Source organism: Akebia trifoliata, chromosome 3, assembly GCF_017979445.1.
Source record: "Akebia trifoliata isolate Shusen 1 chromosome 3, ASM1797944v1, whole genome shotgun sequence".
In the NCBI taxonomy this organism is placed as follows: domain Eukaryota; kingdom Viridiplantae; phylum Streptophyta; class Magnoliopsida; order Ranunculales; family Lardizabalaceae; genus Akebia; species Akebia trifoliata.
In genome coordinates, this window is record NC_141377.1 from 7,953,243 (window position 1) to 7,974,457 (window position 21,215).

General features: G+C 35.5%; 1 protein-coding gene across 5 annotated transcripts in view; it reads left to right on the forward strand.

Moving 5' to 3' along the window:
- Positions 1–21,215, forward strand: part of LOC147405862 (SNF2 domain-containing protein / helicase domain-containing protein / HNH endonuclease domain-containing protein) — a 67,646-nt gene that overhangs the window by 3,419 nt on the left and 43,012 nt on the right. For 2 of the 5 annotated variants that reach the window (XM_086433737.1, XM_086433738.1), the window contains exons 2-4: positions 3,202–3,561; positions 19,055–19,187; positions 20,472–20,647. In XM_086433737.1, the coding sequence (XP_086289863.1) occupies positions 3,202–3,561; positions 19,055–19,187; positions 20,472–20,647 (669 nt within the window). Of the gene's footprint in view, positions 1–3,201; positions 3,562–14,717; positions 14,826–17,035; positions 18,140–19,054; positions 19,188–20,471; positions 20,648–21,215 lie in introns of those variants that run through there. The other 3 variants (XM_086433740.1, XM_086433741.1, XM_086433739.1) reach the window with 3 other exon arrangements.

Below are 21,215 nucleotides of genomic sequence, written 5' to 3' on the forward strand. Positions count from 1 at the left end.
AAAATCTTAGACAGACCTCATAAGTTTAGCTAAATATTTGAGACACGCCTTAAGTTTTAAAATTGATTAAAATACCCTTTAAAACACAATGTATACAAAATTATTTCATAGAAGTGCCATTTTAACCTTAGTTTTTGAAACCCTGCTTAAAGTGGGTAAGGGCTAGGTTGGCAAAGCGTGGCCTAGGTGAGGTTTTTAGCAACAAAGCTCGTTTCCACGAGAAAATCATAGGATGAATATGGTTTTGATTGTTTAATTAAATCATCTCAAACTCTCATAGATATACGATTGGAAGCATAGGTTCGAGAGAATTCTTGGGTTTCTCAGAATACTCAAGGTATTTAGCGTGCTTTAAGTTATGAGAAAATCTCTATTTAAAACCTAGATCAAAAATCCTTTTTATAGAAAAAAATCAAAGAGTTTTACATGAGCTAAAATTCTTAAAATCAGGAATTTTTGTGAGCTGAAGGTTGATCGATCAGTTTTTAGCTTCATTCGATCGCTCGGCCAACCAGTGTTGATCGATTGGTTTTTAGCTCAATTCGATTGATCGGACACCAGTAGTCGATTGATCGGTGTATAGTTAAATCTATTTTTTTTTCTCTTTAAAAATTAAAACCCAAATTGGACTTTTGAACTAAAGATTCTAATCACCTATGGTTCAATGGGTCTCCAAGTTAGTTACCATCATACTCATGGAATCGAATGGCCTTAAAGAATTCTTCAACTTCACGTTTTACTTTTACTTGAGATTTGGTTTTATCTTCAACGACAAGAGGAGTAGACTCAACTAGTTTTGGAAACATAACATTGCCAATTTAATAATTTCCTAACAAAGATGACTTGAATGAGTCATCTCGGTTCTTCGGGTGTTTTCAAGACCATGGTTCAAATTTGAAGTATCATCCCAAAAACCTATCAAATCTTAAATGCTGTGTAGAAATTTACTTGGAGATTTCTCATCTTCTTTTGCTTCTTTGTTGGAAACCTGTGTAGAAATTCTATTGGGTTATGGCAATTGAATCCATCTATAGAATCTCTACTAGGCTCACTCTTGGTCAAGGAGGTTTTAAGTTTTGGTTGGTCAGGTGCTTGCAAGTATATCAAGAACTTTGAATTGACTTGATCATAAGTCTTTTCTTGGTCAATCTTGAGACCACCCTCGAGATCCTTGATTTCATCCTAGGGTCAGTGTATTTTTTCTTTTTGAAATTAAACTCAATCTAAAATTTCCATCCCTTTAATGAATTCCCCTTGAGAATTACCTCTTGTTGTTGGAGTCATGGAGCAATTTTCCAATGTATTCATATCCTCAATGTGGAGGACCGGTTGGTTTGGGTTAATGCTAGGGGCAAAATATTCTCGGTCAAATCTTTTTATAAATCTATAGCACAGACATTTCCTGTGTCTGCCACTTGGAGCAAATTTTTTTCTTTTGAACTCCCATTTTCATTTGGTTTGTGGTTGCAAATAAAATTTCAACTATTGATAACCCTATGAATCGTGTCATAATATCTGTTTTTTATTTCAATTGTGCAAATTTTTTGAGGAGTCAGTTGATCATATTCTAATCTATTGTAAGGTTGCATGTGTCATATGGTCTCATTTCATGTCTTTATTTCACTATTCTAGTTGTTACTCTCACCCAGTCAGGTTTCTTTTTGAGAGTTGGCCAAGTCGTGTTTTTAGGGAAAAGAAAGGATGCTTGTGCATTTACTTCCACTTGGACACTAGGTCAAGTTGTGCTTTTTGGGGAAAGGAGAGGCACATCTGAATTTTTTGAAAGGAAGAGTGAATTGACTCAGAAACTAATTATTGCTATCGCCATTTTGGGAATATGTTTTTTAATGCAAGTTGTTTGAGAATTTCAAGGGTGTATTTTTTTGAAGACTTGTTATTTTCAATGCGGTTCAATTGTAAGTCAGCTGGCTAATTGAGTGCATTTTCTGCTTTATATGTATTACAATAGTCACCTCAACCATTGGTTTTCATTAACTTCATTAATAAACATGATACTTGCAAAAAAGGACAAATAGTGACTGGGTCTTATTGTATTTTTCTGATTATGAAAGTAGTGGATATGATTGTTGTTGACTATTTGTTCTTAATGCAGTCAAAATTAGAATTTGATTAGGTGGATTGAAACTTGGAATTTTAAAATTAAATTGTAGTGATTATCCTAATTTTCGAATATAAATATTTTTAAAATTTATATTATTTGTATAAAATTTCTCGTGTGAGGCTTACACTTACGCTTCAGAGCATTGGAGATCCAAATGCCTTGCCCCATGCCCTGATGTTTGTAACACTGCTCCAAACAACACCGCATGGGTCTCATTAGTATCTGAGAGAGCACCAACTTTATAAACTTGATTGGGTTTGTGTATGCTTGCAATAGAAATACCGTTACGACTTTCCCCAATTGACGACCTTCCCTTTCTTTTGCATTTGTTGTGAAAGTCTGTGAGAGTCCTTCATCTTATGCTGTTCATCATCATCATCATCATTGTACATCTGGGATTTGCTGAATTTATCGTGTTCGTACATTTAATTCTATCTAAAGCTATCTTTTGTTAATTTGAGTGTCTTCACATGTACTAGTAATACTTATGATACTATCATTAAGATACATTGAGAATTGAATACAGTACACGAGTCGAGAAATAACTAAAACAACATACCACTGTAGCCCAGCATGACACAAAAAGGATCAAACAATGGTTCTGGAAAATTACAATAAAGACTCTAAAATGCACCCAGATGTGCTACTATTTCTACCGAAGTATCCATAAAAATGAAAGTTAAAAGGTAAAGGAGTTCTTAAGAGTTAAAGACTTCATTACTTCTTCTTGGGTGAGAACAAGACTCTTCTCTTTCCGACATGTCAGGCCTCATGATGGCCATGGTCTCATAGTGGCCAGTGCCAAGCAGGTGTTGGGAATTCTCATCCTCCACTATTGAAATGGCCGTAGCAGGTGGTGGTTCTTCCTATCCCTAAATTGAACATGAGAAATCTAGGATCTTAGCTTGGACTCCTCTGTCGTTTGTCATCTTATGCAGCTATGGCAAAGAATTCATATTGGTGTTGTAGGTTGCCAATATATTTAGGAAATACAATTTCTTCATTTACTCATTAGGGATTTAATCATTTTAATGCCACCCATGTATTATTATCTGAAAGAACATGTTCATTTTGTATAGGTTGTTCCTTCGCACTATACACAAAATCAAATTGGTGGAACAGCTTGTGTTTATAAGCTGACGGATTACGATATGGTGCTAAAATGTTTAAAGAAGTTTAAAGGCATTGAATTGCACGACATTCCTTGGAGAACGCTCAGTGTTGCCCGGAAATTTTCACATTCTTGTTTTGCGGAGCGTTGGGTGCCTTGCATGTCAGACCATTTGTCTGATGATGCTGTTGATGCATTGCTGAAGAAGCTGCCAAAGAATTTAGTAGACACACTTCTACCATTTCAACTTGATGGTGTCAGATTTGGTTTACGAAGGGGTGGAAGCTGTCTCATTGCAGATGAAATGGGGCTAGGGAAAACCATCCAGGTAATATTTTAAGGGATGCACTTCATGAACCTCTTCCGTCTCGTTGTCGATTCAATAATGCTTTTATGTTATTGATGTTAACCTGTGGTCTATTTGCCCTATGACTACGTATCTTTGTCACTCATGTTTTGGTCAGACTAGCATGCCGATAACTGTCTTTTATGTGTGTTTAGGGTGTCTATTGTTCCAAGTGTCACTACTTGGGGTCCTTTCATAATGGAATTTGATAAGATAGAGCTTTAGTGAGATTGGATTAGTTAAAAAAGTCCTAAGTTTTTGCTTGTACAGAGATTTTTTATAATGTCAAAATTATTATTAAATCCTATTTAACCTAAACTTTTCCTAATTAGAAATACTACTTGATACTAACCCACTTATTGGATATTCCTTAAAATCATGACATGGTGACGAGATACACTAGCAGTGTTACGTTGAATCTTGTCCAGTTTTTTGCAATGCATTTTATTCAATACCCCATCAACATCATTTGTATCTATGATGTCCTTGGTTTTTTTTGATATTTGTAGCCTTGATTTATGATGATTGCTTCTTTACAATTTTAGAAGAGATAAAGAAAAAAATTGGATAAAGAGGGATGAGCCAATAACTCAATTCAAAAATAGAAATAAGAAAAGAAGGATGAGATGTACTCAACTCACGAGAAGTGAGGAGTAAAGTAAACAACAGGGCGGAGAAACAATGTGGTCAACTCAAGTCAATGGGTCCACTAAAAAGGACATGGGCCTCTTTGTGAGAGATCAGTTTGGGCTAGACCAAAATATGTGGAAGACATTAGGAATTTGATCACGAAGGCTCAAAGGCTAATGGAACTTCGAGTAGGGAGCTTGATCACTGAGGATTCATACTCTTTAGGCCAAGAGGGAGCTTTAATGTGATCGCTAGGAATTCAGAGGCTCTTTGAGTCAAGAGAGGTTTTGGAGATTGCTTCCAATCATTTGCACTTTAGCCAAGTAGACCTCTTTTGGCCCACGATAGAAATTGGAAGAGAGAAGAAGAGCATATATAATAAGTTTGAAGTAGAAAGAGAGAAGTAGAGATTGCTCTCAGCCATTTGAGCTCTAGCCAACTAGGCGTCTTTTGGGCCAAGATGGAAATATAAGAGAAAAGGATGAAAATTAAAAGAAAGAAGAAATGGAAAGACACAAATTAAGTTTGAAGTAGAATGACAAGAATAGAGATATACAAAGGGAAGATGATGAGCATTGCCAATGATTCTTGAGGTTAGGGTGTGACGTCCTAGATTTCAGGTGTCCACGATCCCACCGAAATACCCTAAGTCAACACATGAGCTGAAATCTGATTGTAAATAAATGGGGGGAAAAATAGCATTCAATAGCAATTTTGGCCATAAAAGACAATGGTTCAAGTTTTAAAATTTTAGATGATACTCAACAATATTTGGTGTACCACCATGTTTTAACACATTCATTAGAAAACTAAGCGCATTCGAAGCCATTTATTGAGTTAAATCCATTTGTTAAAATCCGAGAGATGTGGTGCAAAATGGAGCCATTTCAAAGAATTTTTTTTAATATGTACTTTCTTTGATGGAAGATAAGCTTATTATACCTTATTAGAAAGGAATTTTTTTAAAAAAATGGTGTAGGTTTCACAATAATGTTTTTAGGAAAACTTTTGAGGGAAAAATGTTACAAGTATAATAGAGCATGCTGTAAATTATATTTCAGATTCGTCGCATTTGGGTAGAAATGTAGAATGACTGCTGTGACCAAACCACTTGGAATTTTAGAAATCCGTATTTTTTCCATAAAGTGGACAGAAAGGGCTACATTTCATATGTTTTACACTTTTTCTAATTCTGATTTCATCTCGGAGAAAAATGAGATGAAATCCAACTCATTCTTGAGGAGTGAAAAAATTTAGATTTAAACATCGAACTTAAAAAATACATGTAAAATCAACCACAGCTCGGGTTGGGATGATCTGACCCAACATAGAATGTTCGTTTCATTTGCTTTCTAACTTAACGTTTAACGAATACGTTTGGAGTGGAATAGGAGGTTGAAAATTAGCATCTTTATTGATCTGTTCCACTTTTACAGTTACTACACATAAATGAAAGGACAATCACAAAAACTCTTCTTCTCAAACATTCAACATGGGAATAATTTGCATCTTTAGACCAACGAACATACTTCCCAACTCCATACATCAAGAATATTAAAAGATTTAATGAAAAACACAAGTCCTCATCATCGAAACTAAACCATAATAAAATCTATTGATTATTTAAATAATCACTCGAAATAAAGGATCAATCCATTTAAAGGGGGTAAGTTGACGCTTCTGAAGAGTATTCTTTCTAGCATCCCCGTTTACTACTTATCTTTGTTCAAGATGCTTAGTTGCGTGGAAAAGAAGCTGGAAAAGTTGTTTCGTGGTTTCTGTGCAACGAGAAGGATGTTGAGTGTTGTGTTATCCTCCTTCACTCTCGATTGTCATGTGTTCACGTATCGCGCTCCAATTTGACCCATGATCCTCTTATATCTATAGTTGCACGGTTGCACCTTCTCAATCAGATTGATCTTTTGGGGTAAATGGTTATCAATATGGTATCGGAGTGCTAGGTTCGTATAGGTCATGGGTTCGAATCTCCTCGAGAGAAATTTTCACCTTTATGGGTGAGGAGGAGTGTTGAGTTTTGTGTTATTTGGCTTTGCTCTCGGGTGTCACATACTCACGTATAGTGCCCCAATTTGACCTGTGACCCTCTTATATTCATAGTTGCACCTTCCCCATTAGATTGGTCTTTTGGGGTAAATGGTTGTGAGTAAAGGATAAAAGGAAATTTAATCTCATTCGTTGGAAGCAAGTTTGCTTTCCTAAGTCTAAAGGGGGGTTAGGAGATCGAAGATTGGGGATCATGAACAAAGCCTTGCTGGGTAAGTGGTTGGGGCACTTTGGGTTGGAGCAACTATGGAGAAGGTCGTGGCCGCGAAGTTGGGGAAAAGTAGTTTTGGTTGGGAGAGTGGGTCGAGAAGGGGTTCTTATGGATGTAGGGTGTGGAGGGACACTTCAAGTATTGCCCTTCTTTCGGCCTAGGATTTGCTTTTCCATTGGAAATTGGAGGGGGGGGGGGGAGGGTTCGCTTTTGGGAAACTCTTTGGTGCGGGGAGGCGACTCTAAACAATAGATTTCCCCATTTATTTGACTTGCCCTTGAAGAATGGTCTCTCTATCTCCAATCTCTAGGTACCCTCACATGGGATTTTGGCTTCAGAAGAGCTTTCAATGACTGGGAGCAGTGTTTTCAAATAGCATATGCGATTTCATATGCTAGGTTGCATATGCAACAACTTAAAAAATCAGAAAAAGTTGAGAAACACCAAAATATATAGTGATTAACTTAGAAACGTTGTCCAAAATTACATAGATACCAAAAAACTCAAGAATGAAACATCAATCCAAATATAAAATATCTAATACAACTTATACACATAGAAATTGAAAATATTCAAAGTACAAAACAAGTGAACAACTAGTTTTGATGATAACCCGCCATATACTTCACCAACCATCCCTAATCCATTGTGGTATATCTCCGGCATCACCACCTTCATTGTTGTTGTTGTTGTCGTCACTCCCATCGTTGCCAAATCATCACCTTCTTCAATGTATTCTTCATCTTCTTCAGTTTCATCTTCATCAGTTTCATCTTCATCTGATTTTTCCAAAACTTCATCCACATCCAAAGGTTCTTGACCTTCGTCTTCCTCTTCTTGTGTTTCGTTTTTGTCGTCAAGTAGTTGTTGACTCGATTGACCACCTCTTCTTCTTTGGTTTGTACTTTCCTCGGGTGCCGATGCAAAATCAACTTCTTTAATTTGTGCCCAAATGAGATTTTCTCCTTCGAATATTGGCTCTTCCATCAGAAATCCATGGATGATCTCCATTAAGCTCATCAAGGGAGATGGGGTCGTAGAACCCCGGTTGCTCCATTTGCTGTAAGAATCTTTCTCGCAATTTTTGATTGTATTGTACGAAGACCAAGTTATTGAGCTTTTTGTGCTCAAGACGATTCTTCTTCTTGGTGTGAATCTGTTATTTTGATTCAGATAAACACTCATCAATTAAAAAGTTGTTACTTGTTATATTAAGAAAATAAAATAAGAATTTAAAATTTAAAATATATATTAAAATAAAATTTACCATCTCGAATGTATTCTAATTGCGCTCACATTTGGATGCAGAACACGTTAGGTCAAGAATTCATATGGCCAATTTCTTCAAACTTGAATCCTTTGAAATTGGATTCATTTCATATTGTGCCCAGCAATCAGCTATCATATTTAATTAAAAGATATTTTAGTAATTGGAATTTGAAAACCTGAGTGAATCTAAATAAACCATTAAATATTTAATATTATTCTTACTTGGAGTTTTTGTTGTTTTGTGTCTGATGACGATTTCCCTCTTGAAGATTCCTTCACTGTTCTTGTATTGATCCAATTGTGATGATATCTTGTTTTGTTTATTTCTTGTTGGAATCATTCATTTCAAAACATCAAGGGACCCAATCATGTGTGTCAAATCTATTTCATCACGATCAATGGCTTGAAAGTACACGGTTGGATTGAGAATGTACGTAGCCGAATACACGGTAAACGAAATTTGGTTCCCTCCATCTCTTGTATATAATGTCAATTATAGGTTTATAACTCTTTTATCTAAATGCATGATTTTCCATTATTTTTAATTTAGCCTTTTTTATATAATCATAAATGTAACCCATTGGTGGTTTTTCATCACCATCCACCAATCTTAGGACAATAATTATTGGTTCGACATTTCTTAAGGCCTTACACACATTAGTCCAAAAGTTTTGAGAAAAAATGATTTAGACAATTAGTTTTCTTCATTCTTTTTTGACCAAGGCCCATTATTCCAATTGGCTTACACTACAAAGTTTCTAAATTCATTTTTTTTCCATATAAGCTTTGTAGTGTCAAAAAAGCCGTTGCAAACGGGTAATAGCAGGTCTAAGAAAGTTTTCACTAATATTTTTTTCTTATTCTTTGCAACAATAAAGCATGCTATCGATAACAAAAAAACAATAGAGCATGCTTATATATGAAAACAATAATTTTTTTAGTTCTAACAATAATTTTAATATGTAACTTACCAATGTTTGCTAAAATAAGATCAATACAATGTGTCGCACAAGGCGACCAATACAAATGAGGTCTCTTGTTCATTAACAAGCCACCCACAACCACATGAGTAGTTGCATTGTTCGTGGCCACTTGGACAACATTTTCTTCTTCAATTTCATCAATTACACCATCTAGTAATTTAAAAAGATATTCAACCGTGTCGTAATAGGCCTATGCATCGACAAATTTAAGAAACATAGTTTTAGTCGGACAATTAACGAAAGTTAATTAATGTTTGGGTAGATCTATCAGTCCATCCATTGGGCATTAAGGTTCACCCATAGGTTTTCAATTTCTCTCGATATTCATTGAGGAAACCTTGAGTGAACTCTACTTTTTTCTTTAGATAAGGCTCTCTAATTTCATGGTAAGATGGTGCCTTAAGTCTTAGTCCAAATTGTCCAATGGTTTCAACCATGACATTAAAACTTTTTAATTCAACAGTATTAAAGGTAATACCCGCCTGGTAAAGTCATTTTGCTATGTATTGGATAATAGTTTTTCTATCCTTTACACAACTCTTGATTGTGGTTTGTGCAGGGCTTTTTACCTTTTCTCTTTGGCTAACCATATCTTCGGGATATGGCCTACACCATCTATTTAGTGGACCTCCACAAGTTATTTTACATGCTCTTCTTGATGATGCAATAGGTGGTCTAAAACTCCCTGTCGATGTGGTTGTAGGGGGAGTATCATGTACATAAATGTTGTCATCCTCATCAATCCTACTACTACCTCCACCCTGCATGTAATTTCCTAATGTGGCAACATCATCTTGTTTTTTCCTAGAGGTCTTGTCTAAATATTCCATTATTTCCCATTTTATTTCGAGATTGATTTTTGAGCATGCCCTAGCATTTAACCCCGACATGTGAGGAAGGTCTTATTTGTGGCGTGCGATTCCTCCTTGCCTTACGTAGCTACACAATTCATACACCACTTGATTTTTTTCGGTGGCACTATGGTCATGACTGTATTTCCAACTGGGGTCATTCGATTTGGGCCTTAGGGAAGAGTTGGCCGATGAAGAAGCTATGTTCTTCAAATGTCAAACAAAAAAGTAAGTAAAATAATTGGATAAATACCTCAAGTCCAAGCATATAGATTCTTGATCTTGATTATTGAATCTTGATATTTGATCTTGTTGAATAACTATTTTTATTTAGTATTTTATGCCTTTTGGTCTTTTTTGCCTTTTCCACTTATTAGACTTTGTAATCTCTTTAAAGCCTAATTAATGTTTTGTAATTAATATAGAAGTTAGATTTCTCTCAATTCAATTTGGTATCAGAGCCTACCCCTATCGACCCCTTCTACCTCCATCGACCTCTTATTTCTTGCTACAAACTCCATCGTCCCTTTCCTCCCTTACATCCATCTTCAACATCTCTAGTCTTTAGATTCAAATATCACCTCTACGGGAGTTTTTTATCGCACCATGCGATAGAATACACTGTAGCCTAAGGCAACAACAGAGTTGTTATTTTTTTGGTGGCTGTTTAGCCAAACAATGGCCATTGGACCATCCTTAGAGACCTGCGACAATAGTCCCTTGGTTGTTTGACACCTACGTGACCTACGACAATAACAGAGGTCTGTTTGGGACCTACGACAACAGCAGAGGTGCTGTTTGGGGCCTGCGAGCATAGCAGAAGTACTGTTTAGGACCTACGACAAGATCAGAGGTGTTGTTTGGGGCCTGTGATCATTGTAGACTCATTGTTTGGAGGTTGCGATCACTATAGACCTTTTGTTTGGAGGCTGCGATCGCTGCGACTCATTGTTTGGAGGCTGCGATCACAACAACTTGCTGTTTGAGGGTTGCAATGACAACAAATCTGTTGTTTGGAGGCTGCGATTATAACAACCTTGTTGTTTGAGGATTACAGTAGCCGCAGGGCTGCTTCTTATTTGACCTCCTTTCAAACCAAAACACATAAAATCTTTTGTTGGCCTCCAAGATGTCGTCTTTCTTGATCATCGGTAATAGTGATGGATCGAAAAGTTTTTCTTTTCATTCGATCGATTTCCAGGCATCCAAATTACCACCGTGAAATTAGATGGTCCTAATTACCTTCTTTGGGCTTGATCGGTTGAAATGTTTATTAGTGAAAAAGGAAGATCGGTTACCTCACAGGGGTGGATAAATAATTAGCACCGACTGACACTACTTATCTCCAGTGGTTTGCTAATGACTATGATCCGTTCTTGGCTAGTTACATTTATGCAACCACACATTGTGGCTGGTTTCATGTTCTCCAAGACCGCAAAATAGATATGGGATTCCGTAAAGACTATCTACTTGCAACGTCAAAATAATGTCCGGATCTTTAACTTAGAGCGTGAGATTTCCCGTTTTTCGTAAGGTGACTCTTCAGTCATCACCTATATATCACAACTACGTGTTCGGTGGGAAGAGTTGACCTTCTACTCTTCGTCCTATGCTTGGAAGGACTCTGTTGATGAGTCATTATATGCGTCGATTTTGGATAGGAATCAAGTTTTTCAGTTTTTAGCCAGACTCCAGGATGAGTTTGAGTATACGAAAATTCATTTATTAGGTATAGATCCTTTTCCGTCTCTACAGATTGCGTATTCTTATGTCTTAGCTGATGAGAGTCATCGTACAACTATCCTATCCCACTTTTTAAGAGACAACTCATTTATGCTTACTCGCATACCTTTTCCACGGCCTTCCAACAAATCTTTGCCTCCACATCATTGACATAAGTGTGATCATTGTGGAAAGTTGGGTCATGTGAAGACCCGTTGCTAGGCACTTTATGGTCGTTCTAATTAGCAAAGTCAACTGTCTGATCGATCCTTAGCTCATGTTGTCTCTCAGTTGACTACTGATCAGACATTCCCTTCTACTATTACCTCCTCATCGGATTTAGTATCTATGTCCCAAGTTGAGCTTGACAAGTTTAGGAAATTCTCAAATCAGATGGAGACTTCATTTCAGCCGGTCTCTACTTTCGCTCACTCAAGTACCTTTGCATTTGCACACGGTGTTTCCACCACTTCCTCACCATGGATCATTGATTCTGGTGTCTGAAATAACATGACCGATACGTCCCCCCTGTTCAAAATCTATAGTGTTTGCTATGGTTATCGCAAGGTTCGCCTTGTTGATGATTATTTATCTTCTATTGTTGGTCAATGTCATTGTTCTGTTACACCTTTTTTATCCTTAAGTAATACATTACATGTTCCTCAATTTACTGCTAACCTTCTATCTGTTAGTAGCATTACCAAACATTTGAATTACAGAGTAATCTTTTACCCTTCTTATTGTATCTTTTAGGATCTGGAATCGAAGAGGACAATTGACATTGGATGTGAAGTGAATAGCTTATATCTGTTGGACACACCTACCTTACTTATCACTTATTTTATTTCTCAACTTAGTAGTAGTAGTCAGTCTAATAAGGCACTTGTAATGCGTTGGCACTTGCGCTTAGGCCATATTTCCTTTGGATATTTGAAATACATGTTCCCTTATTTATTTAATAATAATAATTTACTTGATTTTTCGTGTGATTCTTGTCAATTAGCTAAACATGTGCGTTCTCATTATCCTATTAGTATGAATACCATTACACCGTTATATTTGACCTAATTCACTCTGATATTTGGGTCTTTCCCTTGTCATATCCACTCTCGATTTTTGCTATTTTGTTTTGTTCATTGATGACCATAGTCGTACCACTTGGGTCTATCTTATGAAACACAAGAGTGAAGTATATGGGATTTTCTAACAATTTCTTGTTATGGTTCATACCTATTTTGGTCGTACCGTCAAGACTTTCCGTTCTGATCATGGTACTGAGTACACTTCTAGTGAGGTATTAAAGATTTGTTTAGAGTCTAGCATTGAACATCAAATGTCCAATGTTTAAGACTCCTCAACAGAATGGTCGATCAGAAAGGAAACGTCACCATATTCTAGAGTTAGCCCGTGCCCTCTCTATTGACATGAACGTGCCACTATCCTACTGGGCCGATGCAATTATTACTGTTGTTTACATTATTAATCGGATCCCCTCTTGGGTTCTTTAGTTTTCCACGCCCTTCTCTTAGCTCCATCTGGATCGTCTTTTGTTTCCACTTCCTTTGTGCGTGTTTGGGTGCGTCTATTTTGTTCAAATTCTTGACCAAGCTCGTACTAAACTTAACTTAAGGGCTGTAAAATGTATTTTTTTGGGTTATTCCTCTACCCAGAAAAGATACCACTGTTATCATTCTCCTTCTCGAAGGCATTTCATTTCTCAGGATGTTTCCTCTTTTGGGCATACCTCATACTACAATGGGTTAGTTGGCATTCAGTCCGAGTGGTTTCCTTTAGATTCCCCTGATGATGATCCCTTTTCCCATGCATGTTCCTCTTTTTCCACCCCCTGTTATCTCGTCACCTCCTTCATTGCAGGTTTACCCTTAGCAGCCACGCAATACTACCATCACTTTTATGTCAGACCAGCTCGTTTCCTCGCCTCCAACTCCTCCTCCTATTGTCCCTTGTGATGATCATCTTATCGGCACTTGCAAGGGTAAACACACTTGTACTTATCTCATTTCTAATTATATATCTGATTTTGCTCTCTCACATTCTTATCGGAGTTTTCTTGCTTTTATTTCTTCTGTTTCTCCTCTTAGTACTGTTGTAGATGTTATGGCCCAAATTAACTAGGTTACCTGATACTAGTGTTTAGAGTGTTACTAAAGATGGGCTGTTCTCAGTGAAATCTTTTTATAGATCACTCCAATATGAGGATGAAGAATATGAGAGGAGGTTTCCAACTAGTGCTATTTCGGGACCCAAGGTTTCGTCTAAAATCGCTTTCTTTATTTGTACTGATGCGCATGATAGTATTCTCACTTTGGATGGGCTCATTCAAAGCGGCTTTTGTACTCCTAATTTTTGCTTCATGTGCAAGCAAGATGGAGAGTCGGCAAGACACCTATTACTACATAGCTCGTTTGTTTGAGATATTTGGGTGTACTTCCTTGTCCTTTTTGGTGTTTTGTGTTGCTTTCCTCCTCGGTAATGGACTTTTTCCATTCTTACACCTTTTGCCATTTGTTGGAGTGTTTGGAAAGAAAGGAACCGCCAGGTTTTTGAGGGAAAGGAAGATTCTTTTGAGAACACCATTGTTTCAATTAAGGGTTTTCTTTTCTTTTGGTGCAAAATCTTCAATGAGCTTAAAGGTGTTTTCTTTGAAGACTTTATGGGGAGGTGGGATTGGGTTTGTAGTTTATCTTGATTGTATCTTGGCTTTCTTTTTGTATCTTCTCGTTGGTCATCTTGACCACCTTTAATGAAATTTGCTTTTACCTACAAAAAAATAAAAATAAAAAAATAAAAAACCTACTTACTATTTAAATAATCACTCGAAATAAAGGATCGATCCATCTAAAACTTGATTCAATCGCATCCTCATTAAGCACCTCTGAAAAATGTTTAAAAAAATCATGAGAATAAATCCCAATAGGCATTCCATCACTTACCAATAATTTAATTTATATAATAATGATACCTCATAATAAAATTGACAAAGACATTCGAGACCATGAAAATTTTCTGTTGGGCTATTAGTTAGATTTTATGTTTTATTTTTAGGAGAGTCTATTATAGTAATTAGAATTACCATTCGGACTTATTTTTTATGTTTTATTAGTCCATGGTCTTAGTATAGGTGTTTGCGGTTAGTTTTGCATTTTTATCATGTCTTTTTAGTGAGTTTTCGTAGGCTGAAAATTCAAGGGAAATAAAGTTACGGGATTGGGAAATAGATGGGTTATTTGATTTTGTTATATTTAAGATGTTTTAAGTTTTGTTTACAACCATTAGATCTTGTTATGTTAGTTGGATGATTGAGATTAGATTAGGTCTTAGAGAACTTCATAAATAGATGTTTAGTGCTGTATCATTCCTCTAATAAATGAATGAATGTGATTATAGAAATTACAGGTTCTAAAGCTCTTGTGAGTAGAGTCCATGGTGTAAAGCCATGATTGCCTTGGTATGAAGCCAAAAAACTCGATCAACGACCTTCAGTATGATTCCAAGGTAAGAGATCACCTATTTTTCTTTATCACATCTCTCCATCTCCTCTTCTTCTTCTTCTTTCTTTCTTTCTCCTTTTTTTTTTTTTTTTTTTTTTTTGGGTTTTCAACCATACCCTAGCATCTCTACACCAGCAGAAGCTTGCCAAAACCCTATTCTAACCCTAGTTTTCAATAGTTTGAACCTTTCCAAATAACCCCCAACTGCAGTATCACTTCTTGTAATCTTAAAATTAGCAATCGAACCCCTTCTAAAACTCACCCTGCTGCTATCCAATCCTCCTTGAATCACCATAACTGCTCCATATTGCTATTGCCCATTTTAGAAGTCCTGCACTGTTCTTCCACGTCTTCTATACCCTAACTGTACCTCTTTCAAGCTTCAAAACTCTAATCAAGTCAACCAAAAGACCAAAACCCTGTCGTACATTTATATACAATAACCTTGACCAAACCGAACACCCATCTTTAACCCCATGCACCTTGATAAGCCTTTTCTTCCTGCCCAATTAACCTAGATTAACCCTACTTAACATAACACTAGCCAATTTTCATATTATTAAGTCTTGTTTCATTAATTTTACATGATTTTTGAACTTGAAAGTTGCTGAATTTCTTTGGTTATTCTTGTTTTGCAAACATTTACTTCCTTATTACATTACCATAACTTGGGAACTATTTTGAACTTAGAACCATCTTGAAATCCTTTGGAGTTTGTTAAACTCTTAATTGAGTGTTGGATTGAAGTCCCAAGCTAATGGAAGTTCAATCTTCCTTGGCATCCCTTCATTGTAACTCTAGATTTTCTTTTTGGGATTGTGATTGCTTTTAGGATTTGCACTTGAATTGCGTATCATATGGAGTTGGATAAGCTTAGATTTATGTTTGAATCATTTATTTGATTTAATTATGGTTCAATTTCATCATTTTAGGTTAGGCATCATCGTATTGCATCGGAAATCAATGTAAAGCATTATAAAAACATGTATTTATGAAAGTACATGTAATGAAGTCCTAATATATTAATTATATCTCACACCCACATAGCATGGGGCCTTCCTGGGGACTTTAGGGTTTGCACCCACGCATAGTCCGACTCTTTCTTGCAAATACAAGAGTTTTTTCATAATCCGTCATGCCAAGTGCAGTCATATAATAAGGTCATCATAGTCACATTTATATTCAATTGAAAACATGAAATCATGAAAATTGTCTCATACAATGACCTATACGATCATTTTCATTCTAGATATAGTCATTATAGTAGAAAGTTGAAGGAAAAGACATAGATTGCACCTGTCTGAAAAGTGAAGAGTGTGTAAATTGGCCGGGTTTGAGATATGTTGTAGAGTTCGACCTCACAGATAATTCTCTTTTCTTTGCCAAAGCCTGACGGAGTCTCTATGAGCTACTTCTTAGTTTTTAGGGTACTTTAATAGATGTGTGGTTGTGTGATAGAGAAAAATTAGATGGAAAAAAGGTGGGGAGGATGTTTACAGCTTCCCTAGGTGCCAACGCCCACCCTTATATGGCTTTTGCGTTTTGACACCCTAATTGCATGCTAATTTGTTCCTGGCCCTTGATTTCAATCAACCTTCCGCTGTAGATTCCTTTTTATGGTGTGGCATGATCTTTTTGGTTATCTAGAATTAGTTGACCAAGTCTAACAATTGGGAGATTGCCTTCTATATAAGGAAGTTAGGTGTGAGAGAAAAAGCAGCCAATAGGAGAGTGACCAGTGGTGGAGTGATATTCTCAAATCTAGTGATTCTATAGAGTTTGGAGTCAAACAACTCCTCAAAAAGTGATACATCCCCCCTTTCTCTCTCTTCAACAATCAACTATATTTGAATTAAACTTTTGGGAAGCCCCCCTACTTGCTGAAAAGTTCATCCCTTCGAACTTTGACTGAAATGATCAAAATTCCCATTTTGTTTTTCAAAAATTTCTCAACTTTTAACCGTTGGGACTTGCCAATAGAGTCCAGATATCCAATTATTTTAAAAATATAGTTATATAACATTTCATTGCAGAACTTTAGACTCTCTAAGCAGATCATGCAGAATACGAAGAAAACATCGAAAATGTGAAAAGGGTTGTCCAATTTTTTTTGTCTTCTAAACTTTAGGAAACTTGATTTAAGGTGTAAAATCTTGTTTTTAACAACTTTCATTTTTTGGCCGATGCAAAATTTTGACAATTGTGTGCCTGAATGTATAAACTATCAAAGTTGAAATGAAGTCACATCACTGGTGATTTAGGTTTCTAATTTCTGGCTAAATTATAACTTCTTGGGTTCGTGGGTTCATCCAACCCTTACGAAGGGATTATCATCTTTCTAATATCGACCTTCTTAAATTTGCAACACTGTGCCTGGGATGAAATTATCAATTTACCCCTTGCGAGAAAGGAGAATAAGAATAGAAAGGTAGTTATGCATATATTATCATCATTTATTTTTCAGGATATCACACTGGCTTATTAGTGGATCAATAAACCTTCTAAACTAGAAGATGGATTTTGGAAATCTTAAAGAGGAGGCTGGTATGTGTTGCTTAAAGTATCAATACTCATTGTGCTCTTTTTTCTCACCAAATAGAGTAAGTGTGATTCATTTTAAAAAACCATGAGGGAAGAAGGAGAGATTGGGAGAAAAATATAACATTGATAAACAATTTTTCTGCTTGCATGTAACATGTTTTGCCGCAATAAAAGAGCCATTATAGTTTCTATAAAGATAATTATAACTGTTGTTGGTTTTGTATGTTGTCATTTTTGTTTCTGTTGTCTTGACATATATATTTCTTTTTGATAAATAAAATTTATTAGAGTGTAAGTGATAAAGGCAGGCCGTGATGACCAACTAAAGCAATTGGATGCCAAACAACAAACTACTCACAAAAATGCAACAAACCTATCCCATCTACCCAAGAAGTCCTTAGAGAAGACCTCTTCAAATTCCATGATAGTATTATTTTGGAACCTTGATAGGGAAATGATTTACATATATCAATGCTTCTCGATCAGAACTTTAAATCACTAGTATGACCTATCAATTTTGAGTTGATAAACAATTTTTAACTCATACTGATGTGTTATTTATGCAGAATCACGAAGGGTACCTTTTAGCGAACTTAGCTGAGTGGTAAGACATGTGGAGTGTTGTTCCCACATCCTAGGTTCAAACCACCCTTGAACCCAACTTCATCTGCTAACCACTAATGCTATACCTATCCAAAAAATAATGATGGATTTTCTTCATCTTTTTTATATGTTGAGCAGAGATACAGTGACCTCAATTTCTTTAGTGTCTTTATTGTAAGTGTGCAACATGTATTTACTAAGGGATATCAATTTATTTATTTCTTTTTTAAATTTGGGAATGTATTCACTTGATGTAAATCTTAGTACTTTGCCTTTTTTTGTTCATTTTTTTACAGTAGAATTGTTATGCAATGTTAAGATGATCTTTATGTCATATTTAGTTTATTTTTGAACATGCGAATGTTAGTTTGTCACTATTATTTATAGTGGACGTGCTATTACGGAATTGAGATTTTGTCTTGAGTTTTTATGAAATTTTATTCATGTATAGATTCCTTTATTTTCATGCAATTGCATGCTGTTTGTCCAACTATTTTGCAATTTTCATGGGTAGATGAACTAGAATGTCAGGTTCCTATTTGTTTTTGTATTTAGCTTTTATTGTTGATTAATTAAAACAAAAAAAATGTTATGTAATGCTAAGAACTTAGGATTATTTTCTGGTTTTTTTCTTTTCTTTTTTGAACATGCAAATATTGCTAGTTTCTCACTACTACTTATGGTGAACGTCCTATTATGTAATTGAGATGCTATCTCTTAAGTTTGTACGGAATTGTTATTCATGTATTATTTCCTTTATTTTCAGGCACTTGATATTGCATGCTACTCTATGAATGAGGGCCTATACTTGTTTGTCCATCTATTTAGCAATTTTCATGTGTAGAAGAATTAGAGTGTTGACTTTCTATTTATTTTTGTACTTTGCTTTCTTGTGGATTTAATGGAACAAAAAATTGTTGTGCAATGTTTAATATTGTCTTTTATGTCATATTTCGTCTCTTTTTGAACATGAAAATGTTGCTAATTTCTCACTTCTATTTATAATAAAAATGCTATTACGTAATTTGGGATGCTATCTTTTAAGTTTGTATGGGAATGGTATTCATGTATGTATTCCTTTATTTTCAGGCAATTGCGATTGCATCCTGCTTTATGGATGAGGGCCCTATACTTATTGTTTGTCCAGCTATTTTGCGATTTACATGGGCTGAAGAATTAGAGCACTGGCTTCCTATTTGTTCACCCATGGATATCCATCTTGGTAAAACCTCTGAATCATCACTGGTTGTTCTTTTCTTAGAGTGACAGTGTTTGGCATCAAATGTTACTGCTAGTTTATATACTTTTAGCTCATGAAATTTGAATGATCTCCCCCCTCCCTTTTTTCTGAGTTAAGTAAAGACGGCAAATTTGCTGATGATTGCTTGTTTAATTGCCTAGTTGTTTTGCTTAAGATTTTTTCCCCCACCTCTAATCTACAAAAAACGGAAACCTTGTAAATTGTCCCTAAACAAAAAACATGACCTGTTGCAAGAGTCGAACGTTTTTTTTTTTTGGTAAACAAAATATTGGGGCTAACAACTACGTTAATCTGGCTACTTCAAAATGAATATCAAATCTGTATTAGGTATTTCCATGTCAAGTGAAAATGTTGTACTCATGTCATATTGTTCTCTATCCTTGCCTTATTTGGGTATCACAAGTTAGCAACATGATATTTTATCTTCAGTCAAGGCACGCGTCTTCATATATTTCCTTACCATCCTTGGACATATCATTATTGGCCTCCCCAAGCCCTTTTGGAGCCTTAGACTTACACCATAGCGAACCTTGTCACTACTCTAGTGCTATTATTTGTCTTTGTTGTACATGCCAAGACCATATCAATTGGCTTTCAGTTTCTTTAATCGCCAATTTAGTCCGTTCCCAAATTTCCTTTAGCATACTCATCCATCTTTAATCGCCAATCTCTACTAATTGATTTGCCAATGGCTTTTCTGCCATTATTTTTTTTATGTTTATTCCCTCTTTCTTTCTTTATGCTGAACCTGAAAAGTTAAAAGTATGAAACTTTGAATGTGTTCCATTTTAGTTTGATTTTGATGAGTTTGGAATTTGGATATTGAACTTTGAATGAGAAATTGGGAATGAAACTTCAAATGCGGTTCAATTTAAGTTTTGATATGTATGAGTTCGAAATTTGGATTTTTTTTTTGAGAATTTTTGAATTGTCGTAATAATTTTTTTTTTATATAGATTTTTCCTAAATTTCTCTTTTATTGGATTTTATATTGTTCATTTATTTTGGAAATTTAATTGTTTATCTATTTTAAGAATACATGCTTATGAGACTTACATATCAAGGCTTTGGCTAGTGAAATGCTTGTTCTCACTCTGTAGCTTTTAAAAACACCTAATGATAATTATTATTGATTACTGATAAACAATGATAATGGTTGACAATAATTTGTCCATTTTTTCTACATGCTCTGCTTATGTATGATGTTTCTCTAATCCTTCATGTTTCTCTAATTCTTCTTTTCAGTTTTTGGTCATCGAAATAATCCTGCTCATTTAACAAGATGTCCAAAATTTGTGGTTATCTCATATACAATGCTTAAACGTCTGCGAGAGAGTATTCTAGATCAAGATTGGGCTGTTTTGATTGTTGATGAATCTCACCATGTACGATGTACAAAGAAAGCATCAGAGCCAGATGAGGTATAGAATGCACCTGCCTTTTTCTTTTATTTACTTTGTAGGTCAGCGGATTGTGGCTGACAATAGGTTTGATCTCATGGATCAAAAAAGACTATAAACTTCTCAAGCTTGTTGAAAATTTTGTTGAAGCTTTAATCCTTTGTTGACAGCAATGAAACCACTTCTGTAGCATGCTGAGTTCCAAATAAAAAACAAAAGCAAGCATCTACTTTCCGTGACAATCATTTCCAAAGATTTACTTTAAAGTATTCAGATGGTACTTGGGGTTTTACCTGTTGAGTGTCGTTACATCTTGTCAATTGGCACACTGTTGTATGCTATTGAAACTGGTGCCAATACTGCAGGGATACTAATAAATTATATTATTCTCATATCTTAGTTTACCATTTCTTTTCTTTAACTCCTAACAATTTCCTTATTTTTGGCTATAAATCATATAAGTAGGATATGTAACAACCTAACTTTGCATGATTAACAATCTTATTGTAAAATCTTTGCAAGATTATACAAAAAAAAGAGTAAATAATAATTTATAGCTTTAAAAAAACTACAGACTAAAACTAAATAG